The sequence below is a fragment of the Tursiops truncatus genome, chromosome 13 (assembly GCF_011762595.2).
Source record: "Tursiops truncatus isolate mTurTru1 chromosome 13, mTurTru1.mat.Y, whole genome shotgun sequence".
NCBI lineage: Eukaryota > Metazoa > Chordata > Mammalia > Artiodactyla > Delphinidae > Tursiops > Tursiops truncatus.
This window is the reverse complement of record NC_047046.1, coordinates 28,046,693-28,057,180: the sequence shown is the minus strand read 5'-3', so window position 1 is coordinate 28,057,180 and position 10,488 is coordinate 28,046,693. Positions and strand designations below refer to the sequence as shown.

At 36.1% G+C, this 10,488-nt stretch overlaps 1 protein-coding gene across 3 annotated transcripts in view; it reads right to left on the bottom strand.

Moving 5' to 3' along the window:
- Nucleotides 1-10,488, bottom strand: part of SPIRE1 (spire type actin nucleation factor 1) — a 206,946-nt gene that overhangs the window by 67,170 nt on the left and 129,288 nt on the right. For all 3 annotated transcript variants that reach the window (XR_012325292.1, XM_073790478.1, XM_033837521.2), the window contains exon 4: nt 2,924-3,049. Coding sequence is in view for 2 of the 3 variants with exons in the window: in XM_073790478.1 (XP_073646579.1) it covers nt 2,924-3,049 (126 nt within the window). In the remaining variant the exon portion in view is untranslated. The remainder of the gene's footprint in view (nt 1-2,923; nt 3,050-10,488) is intronic.

Below are 10,488 nucleotides of genomic sequence, written 5' to 3'. Positions count from 1 at the left end.
TATTTATAGGACATCCCATCCAAAAACAGCAGATTACACTTTCTTCTCAAGTGTGCACGGAACATTCTCCAGGATAGATCACATCTTGGGTCACAAATCAAACCTCAGTAAATTTAAGAAAACTGAAATCATATCAAGCATCTTTTCTGACCACAATGCTATGAGATTAGAAATCAATTACAGGGAAAAAAACGTAAAAAACACAAACACATGGAGGCTAAATAATACGTTACTAAATAACCAAGAGATCATTAAAGAAATCAAAGAGGAAATCAGAAAATACCTACAGACCAATGACAATGAAAAGACCATGATCCAAAACCTATGGGATGCAGCAAAAGCAGTTCTAAGAGGGAAGTTTATAGCAATACAAGCCTACCTCAAGAAACAAGAAAATTCTCAAATAAACAATCTAACCTTACACCCAAATGAACTAGAGAAAGAAAAAAACAAAACCCAAAGTTAGCAGAAGGAAAGATATCATAAGGATCAGAGCAGAAAAAAATGAAATAGAAACAAAGAAAACAGTAGCAAAGATCAAAAAAACTAAAAGCTGGTTCTTTGAGAAGATAAACAAAATTGATAAACCATTAGCCAGACTCATCAAGAAAAAGAGGAAGAGGACTCAAATCCATAAAATTAGAAATGAAAAAGAAGAAGTTACACCAGACACTGCAGAAATACAAAGCATCCTAAGAGACTACTACAAACAACTCTATGCCAATAAAATGGACAACGTGGAAGAAATGGACAAATTCTTAGAAAGGTATAACCTTCCAAGAATGAACCAGGAAGAAATAGAAAATATGAACAGACCTATCACAAGTAATGAAATTGAAACTGTGATTAAATATGTTCCAACAAACAAAAGTCCAGGACCAGATGGCTTCACAGGTGAATTCTATTAAACATTTAGAGAAGAGGTAACACCTATCCTTCGCAAACTCTTCCAAAATATAGCAGAGGGAGGAACACTCCCAAACTCATTCTATGACGCCACCATCACCCTCATACAAAAACCAGACAAAGATACTACAAAAAAAGAAAATTACAGACCAATATCACTGATGAATATAGATACAAAAATCCTCAACAAAATACTAGCAAACAGAATCCAACAACACATTAAAAGGATTGTACACCATGATCAAGTGGGATTTATCCCAGGGATGCAAGGATTCTTCCATATATGCAAATCAATCAATGTGAGACACCATATTAAAAAATTGAAGAAGAAAAACCATATGATCATCTCAGTAGATGCAAAAAGCTTTTGACAAAATTCAACGCCCATTTATCATAAAAACTCTCCAGAAAGTGGGCATAGAGGGAACCTACCTCAACATAATAAAGGCCATATACGACAAACCCACAGCAAACATCATTCTCAATGGTGAAAAACTGAAAGCATTTCCTCTATGATCAGGAACAAGACAAGGATGTCCACTCTAACCAGCTACAGTAATCAAGACAATATGGTAATGGCACAAAACGAGAAAGTTAAAGACTTTCTTCTTGGGTCCAATTCTATAAATTCCTAGAAAAATAGACATAACTTTTCATTAGCCTATCAAAAAAGACAGACTATAAGCAGTATCCTGGTTAGAACTAAAGAGGAATGCTTGGAGCTCTTATTCATACATATAAAATGGATTTATTTAAGGTGATTTATTAAGGGTGATCTGAATAAACTTACATATTACCAGAACTAATTAGTCGTACTTTATTTAATATAGTACACATCCCATATGTGTACTATATTACACATCCCATATGTGTCTCTCCCCAAACTGTGTGTCATCGTGGGTTTTAAACTAGTGTTTCAGATAAACTCCATACTTCAGTCACAAAAGAAATGATACCCACCACTGATCATGTACTGAGCTCTTACTACGTGCCAGGTGCTTTACAAAGATCTCAAGAATCTTCACAACTGTCTGTGGGATGTGAAATATGGCAATTCACCTTGTAATTAAATTAGAATGATTCTCTTTGGACTCTACATGAAATTTTTTTCAACTAAAATGTTATTACACAAAATTTTATAAAAATTGAAAAATACACAAGTTATATAAAGTAAAAAGGGAAAGCTCCCTCTACCCCCACCCTGCCTCTGTACTCTTTCTATTCCGTAGTACAGAGTTTGGAAGGTTTATTTTTATGTATTAAGTAGGTCAGCTGTGTTTCCCATTCTTGGATAAGTGGCCTTCTATAGGAGACATTCTATGGGGCCCAGCAGCACACTCCCCTCTGGGCACCAGAGCTGTATGCAACAGAAGTGACCCTCTGTGGGCTGCATGGGCCTTCAGTTGCGGCGGGGCTGACTGCTGTGGGTGCGCTGGTGAGTGCAGCTGGACCCCGGCCTGGTTGGCTGCCAGCCCCTGCCTCACGCAGTGACTACTGGCCCATTGTGGGTGGGTACACATAGTATTTTTAACTCATAGACACTGATAGATAATAAAGAAAATAGCTAAAATGAGATTCTGGATTATCTGAAAGTTAATTCATATCTCCTGCATTAAATATTTAATCACATCCACTATAAAAGTTAAATCACCAGATGTGTAGCTTCCTCTCTGCATCCTTATCCCTTCCTGAAAGACACACTAACATTTTTTTACAATGGACAAAAGAAGAGTGGCAGAAAGAGGGTGAAAAGCAAGTCACATGGGAAACTGACTAAACCAGTTCAGTAACATTTATTTTCCATTTGTAAGGAAGCTTTATGAAAATCTTTGTTTTATTAAATGGATTCACACAGTAACATTTTAAAGAACAGATTTAATTCTGCCTAAGTTGCTTCTTTCCTGAATGATTTTCAGCACTCATCAGGATGGCAATAAATATTTTAAATGATAGGCAATGTTGAAAATTCAGTTTTCTCTTTCACAATGCCATTAAATAGGAAAGCAGTAGTACTTACCTCCTTTGCACTCTTAATTTTAGTCAGAAATGTATACAGCTCCATTGTCTCTGCAAACAGTGCACGACACACTGCCTGATAATGATTTGGTGCCTCTGATGCAGTTGGGAGATGAGCAGCACATAACTACAGAAGAGGAAAATAAAGGTACTTTTTTATTATCTGTGGGGTTTTTGTACCTTAAAAACAGACACACCCAGTATATTCACATTTTCATATCAGACAGCAAGGCAACCCCACAATTCCCATCACCCAAAGCTTAATGCATCACAAGACGACCAGTAAAGTCCACACAATTAATATGGAAAAAGTGGTCCAGTAACTAACAAGCACCCAGCAGCACAGATGAGCTTACTAGAATTAGTTAGCTTCTACTTGAAAACGATAGGGCATGTGTAAAAGTTTTGGTTGGGAGTACAAAGGGAACTACCAATTACTGAGTACTGATCGGAACTCAGGTATTTTAATAACTACCATTTATTGAGTATTTATCATGCCATGTTTGATATGTCATATACACAGCATAATATCATTTACTCTTCAATGTAACCCTGAATTAGCACCATTATATAGCAACAGAAACTAAGGCTTCAGAAGAGTCAAGTGACTTGTCCACAGTCATAAAGTTAACATAAGGGAGAAGGAGAATTTGACACAGTCCTATTTGATTCTGAAGCCCAGGATCATTCTAATACACACTGAGTTGTATAATTTAGTAAAAAGAATGTCAGGAAGACATGGGGACCACTGGGAAGATACCTCGTCAGTAGATGGGGAGTGGAGGAAAGAGGGCAGAGGGCAACTGGTGATACTACCAGTCCTAACGTCCTTTACAATACACAGCCCATAACCCCCACAAAACTACTTGTAGGTAAAAGATGCAATTTAACATCACGCACAACAATTTAGAAAAATCAAACACAGCTTATTAGATTGGAAAAGACATCCTGTCAAGAGCCTAGTGCATTTTATTAAAAAGATAATTTTATCTTTCTATAAAATAATAGTTTTGTATCTGTGTACAACAGTTAGTTTTAAGGTACTTCATTTGCATTAAAAAGTTGTAAGTTCTCCCTTATTCTTTACTACATTCAGTAAACTTGACATTAATACAATTACTGAAAATACACATTTATTATATTCAATAACTTGTATCTTTTGGAGAGTAAAAGATATCTTTGTAGCTTATAATATCTTTCACAATGTGTCTGTTATTTTTTTCATTTGTAATAAGTATTGTATGCAATTTAATAGATTACTATCTTTAATAAAATACATTCTCAGGAAAATATCTTGAGTTTCAGTAAGAAACTTTTTCCACAGTACGAAAAACAGGCTAAGAATTGATTCCTTGGGAGCATGAAAAGCAAAAATCTCACAAGCTTAATTATTCACAAAGTGACCAATGAACAGAGTATATTTTTTGCACAATTATTTTTGTATGCAGAAAACAGCTTCCCACATAGAATTATCATTTCCAAGGTTATGAAAGGCATCTGCTAGGACTTTCACCTTTCACTAATCCCACAATTTTATATTCCAATTATATGTTCTGAATATGGCATAACATTTTTGACTGTAATTCACAGTAAGAAATACATTTTAGGGGGCTTCCCTGTGGCACAGTGGTTAAGAGTCCGCCTGCCAATACAGCGGACACGAGTTCAAGCGCTGGTCTGGAAAGATCCCACATGCCGCAGAGCAACTAAGCCCATGAGCCACAACTACTGAGCCTGCACTCTAGAGCCCATGAGCCACAACTACCGAGCCCGTGTGCCACGACTACTGAAGCCCACATGCCACAACTACTGAAGCCCGTGCACCTAGAGCCTGTGCTCCACAACAAGCCACCACAATAAGAAGACCGCACACCGCAACGAAGAGTAGCCCCTGCTCGCTGCAACTAGAAAAAGCCCGCGTGCAGCAACAAAGACACAACGCAGCCAAAAATTAAGTAAATAAATAAATAGAAATACATTTTACATAAGGATTCAAACACATGCATATGTATATGTTTTATACACAAAAATTTCACAGAACAAAACTTACACATTCAATTGATTTCACAACCCACTAACAGGCTGTGCCCTGCAACTTGGAAAACACTGGTGTAAAACTCTAAAATTTTTTTAATGCACATGATATAATCTTATATGTAGAAAATCCACAAAAACTATTAGAACTAAGAAGCAATTTTAGCAAAGTTGTGGGATACATGATCAACACAAAAAAGTTCTATTTCTAAACAATACTAATGAACAATCAGAAAATGAAATTAGAAAACAATACCATTTTTTTTAATAGCAAAAAAATAAAATACTAAGGAATAAATTTAACCAAGGAGGTGCAAGCCTTACACACTGAAAACTCTAAAGCATTGCTGAAAGAAATTAAAGAAGACTTACATAAATGGAAAGACACCCCGTATTCATGGGTTGGAAGACTTAATATTGTTAAGACAGTAATACTACACAAAATGATCTACAGATTGAATGCAATCCCTAACTAATTCCCAAAGGCCTTTTTTGAAGAAATGGAAAAGCGGATCCTAAAGTTCATATAGAATTGCAAGGGGCCCCAAATAGCTGAGACAATCTTGAAAAAAACAGAGCTAGAAGACTCAAACTTCCAAATTTCAAAACTTACCTCAAAGTTATACTAATCAAAACAAAGTGGTACTTGCATAAGGACAAACATACAGATCAATGAAATAGAACTGAGTCCAGAAATAAACCCATATATCTATGATTGATTGATTTTTCACGAAAGCGCCCAGACCATTAAGTAGGGAAAGAATATTCTCTTCAACAAATGATGCTGGGAAAACTGGATATCCACATGCAGGAAAAAAAAAAAAAAAAAAAATGAAGTAGTGGTACCCCTATCTCACACCATACATAAATATTAACTCAAAATGGATCAGGGGGCTTCCCTGGTGGCACAGTGGCTGAGAGTCCACCTGCTGATGCAGGGGACACAGGTTCGTGCCCCGGTCTGGGAAGATCCCACATGCCGCGGAGTGGCTGGGCCTGTGAGCCATGGCCGCTGAGCCTGCGCGCCCGGAGCCTGTGCTCCGCAACGGGAGAGCACTGTTGTGCTCTCACAACAATGAGAGACCCGCGTATCGCGCAAAAAAAAAAAAAAAAAAAAGGATCAGAGACCTAAATATAAGAACCAAAACTATAAAACTCTTAGACGAAACCATAGGCGTAAACCTTCATGGTCGTGGATTCAGTACTGGTTTTTAAGATATGATACCAAAAGCACAAGAAATAGCATATCTTATTTTATTGCACTATACTGTGCATCGCAGATATTTTGTTTTTTTACAAATTGAAAGTTTGTAGCGACCCTGCATTGGGCAAGTATTTCAGTGCCATTTTTCCAACAGCATTTGTTCACTTCTTGTCTCTATGTCACATTTTGGTAATTCTCGCAATATTTCAAACTTTTTCATTATTATTACATTCATTATGGTGATCTGTGATCAGTGATTTTTGGTATTACTATTGTAATTTTTTTTGTTTTTTATTTTGAAATTAAGGTATGTACATTGTTTTAGACATAATGCTATTACACACTTAATAGACTACTGTATAGCATAAACATAACTTTTATAGGCAGTGGGGACCCAAAATATTCATGTAACTCGCTTTATTGCAATATTTGCTTTATTGCAGTGGTCTGGAACTAAACCTGCAATATCTCCGAGGTATGCCTATAAATGGATAAATTAGACTTCATCAAAGTTAAAAATTTTTGTACATCAAAGGACACTATCAAGAGAGTGAAAAGATAATCCACAGAATCAGAGAAAATATTTGCGAATCATATATCTAATAAGGATCTAGTATCCAGAATACATAAAGAACTCAAACTCAACAAAAGATAAACAATCTAATTTAAAAATTGACTTGACTAGACATTTTTCCAAAGAAGGTATACGAATGGCCAAAAAGCACATAAAAAGATGCTCAACATCACTGGTCATTAGAAAATGCAAATCAAAACCACAATTAGATACCACTCACATCCACTAGAATGGCTATAAAAACAAAGAAAAAATGGAAAATAAGTGTTGGCAAGAATGTGGAGAGATTGGAACCCTTGCGTATTGCTGGTGGGAATGTAAAATGGTGAAGCCACTGTGAAAATAGCTTGATGGTTCCTCAAAAGTTAAAGATAGAATTACCATGTGATCTAGCAATTCCATTCCTAGGTATATACCCAAAAGAATTGAAATTAGGTGTTCAAACAAAAACTAGAACACAAACGTTCATACCAGCACTATTCATAGCAGCTGGAAAGAATTCCAATGTTCTAAACTGATGAATGGATAAACAAAATGTGGTATACTCACAAAATGGAATCTTACTAAGCCACAGAAAGGAAAAAGGTACTGACACATGCTACAACATGGACGAACCTTAAAAATATTATGCTAAGTCTAAGAAGCCAGACACAAAAGGTCACATACTGTATGATTCCATTCATATGAAATACCCAGAATACATAAATCCACAGAGACAGAAAGCTGATTAGTGGTTGCCAGTGTCTGAAGGAGGAAGGATGGGAAGAGATGGGTATGAGGTTTCCATCTGGGATAATGTAAAAGCTCTAGAACTAGACAGTGGTGATGGCTGGACAGTATTGTGAATGTACTTAATGGCACTAAATTGTATACCTTTAAATGGTTTAAATGGTAAATTTTATGTGTATTTTACCACAATTTTTAAATGTATAAAAAATTTTAAAAGAACAACGAAATTCCACAAAGTTTCCATTGAGACAGAGGAGAAATAATCCCTCAGAGGAAAAATAACCCCAGTGGTTATTTCAGTGTCAATGTTGATACTTATTTTATTCTTTGTGTTTACATGCATCTTCACCTCTAATCCTTACAACAACCCAATTTACAGATTTAGAATAGCTAAGTAATTTACCCAAGGCCACACAGTGAGACAGAACTGGAAATGAACCCAGGCAGTCTAACTCTAGAGCCCAAGTCCTTATGCACTCCACCCTAGAATGAGAGTATATTACTCTTCCATTAAAGGAAATAATGTTCTTAAAGTGCTTAAGCATAGAGCATAGTATACAGTAAGCATGCAACAAAATCATCTTCTACAGTTACCAAAGAGGGGATAGTTTGGGGGCAGAGGGACACAATTAGAAGGAACAGGTTCTGTCCCATATCTATCAACATGCCATTATATAACTTTGGACAATTTATTTAACATTGCTGAGTTTCAGCTTATTTCTAAAAGGAGAAGACTAAGCTATATAATATCTTACTTAACCTACCTTCGCTGTTCTATGAATAAATTTTAAGCTAAACCAAAATGCTGGAGTTTTTAGGGTTCAATCTTGGATCTTTGGGTTTCTCTCTACTCACCTTAGCTGATCTTGTCTACTCTAACTGCTTTAAACGCTACCTATAAAGTTGATGACTCCCCAACTCCTACTCTAGGCCACTGCTTTTTTGGTCACGAAAAGAACTACTTTACCTTTAATCTGGAAAGATACTTCACTAGGTAATGAATTTTAGGTTCTATTCTAGAACTTTGACAATGTCATTCCAGTCTGTCTTCTAGATTCCATTGTTTCTGTTGAGAAGTCAGGTGCAGTCCAGTTTTTTCTCTGGCTTGATTTTAGACTCTCTGCTTGTGGTTTTTAGCAGTTTAGGTATGAAACTAGACTGTTTTCCATTTAATTTATCTTGCTCTTTTTGTTTGTGGGGCTTCCAGAATCTGCAGCATAGTGTTTTGCATTGTTTTGGGAAATTCTTAGTATGTCTTCAAATATGCCTTCCATCCTCTCTCTTCATTGGCTCTCCTTGGGACTTTAATTATGTGTACTGCTTTCATTCTTTTTGTGTCTGTGCTTCACTCTGAATATTTTCTATTGACAACGTTCCACTTCATTCTCTCTTCAGCTCCGTCTAGTCTATTAAACCCATCCACTAAACTTTTATTTCAGTTACTTCATTTTTTGGTTCTCAAATTTCCATTTGGTTCTTTCTATATATTTTCCAGTTCTCTACTCAAAGTTTCAATCCTGACTCTTAGAATCCTGAACATCAATTAAAAGTCTATCTGGGCTTCCCTGGTGGCGCAGTTGTTGAGAGTCCACCTGCCGATGCAGGGGACGAGGCTTCGTGTCCCGGTCCGGGAAGATCCCACATGCCGCGGAGCAGCTAGGCCCGTGAGCCATGGCCACTGAGCCTGTGCGTCCGGAGCCTGTGCTCCGCAACGGGAGAGGCCACAACAGTGAGAGGCCCGCATACCGCAAAAAAAAAAAAAAAAAAGTCTATCTGACAACTCCATTATCTGAATTCTCTGTATAGAATCATTAATAATATTGCCAGAATCGAAATTAATTTTCTGAAAACTTCATTACACACATAAGACCTTGTTATATATTTTCAACAAAACTTGAAATTATCAGCAAACCTGGGCTAGACTGATGTGATTAGAAAAAAGACAGCCTACAATACTTTCAAAACATTTGGAAACATTTTTTGGTCAAATAAGTTATTAGCATTTGTATTTTGAAGCAATGTACCAACTAGGAAAAAAATCTTTATCTGATAGCAAATCGAAGATGTATGCCAGAAACTCTATTATCCATTGGCCTTTTACCCTAATTAGCGTCAAAATACTACACAGTAAAAGACCATAAAGTTTTTTTTAAAAACTTTGGCACAATTAATTGAGAATACAGTTTTTGTTTAAACTCTAAATTACGAAGCATTCAGCAATCCAAGTCACTCTTTATGTCTGGAGACACATATTGCAGTGTGTGTAAGTAATATCACCTTAGAAGAGAAAAAGGCATAATCAGAATTATATCTTCTGATATATTTAGGTTTTATATCACAGTCTTTTGTTGATAATATGAAGCTCCAAATTTCCCCATAATTTATTCTCAACTGCTAAAATTCAAATGTCTTAAAAAATATTCAGTTCACAAAGCTTAGAATTATATTTGCAAAAATCTAAGTAGAATATAATTTTAAACCATAATTAAAATGTTTTGCCTAGTGAGTATAATCATGCATTTGTCATAAGAAATTAATAACAAAGATAATAACAAAGATCATCTTCATTAAATGCAGCATCATATAGTTAGGATAAATTACTAAATTTTTGCCTAAACCAGTGAGAAAATTAGCATGTTTCCAGCAAATTTCAAAACTTAGAGAACAAACATTTTGAAGTACAGAGAACTGCAGTTTGTTCCTTGGAGTCACTCTAATTTGACTGATGGACTATGGTCACCCAACTAACCTATGTTAACACAACTTCACTCAGTAACAGACAAGCTCAAACAAACATTATGGCTTCCCTTGGATATACTCCATTAAACCTAGGCCAAATTTATACACAAATGAAAATAACAGACTCATTCCACTTCAGCTGTCTGTAATACATGTGCAGTTTGAAGATGAAGATAAACTGTGCACTGTACTAATCTAGCTTGGTATAATAAAATTAGGGACTTCCCTGGTGGTCCAGTGGTTGGGACTTTGCCTTCCAATGCAGGCGGTGTGGGTTCGATCTCTG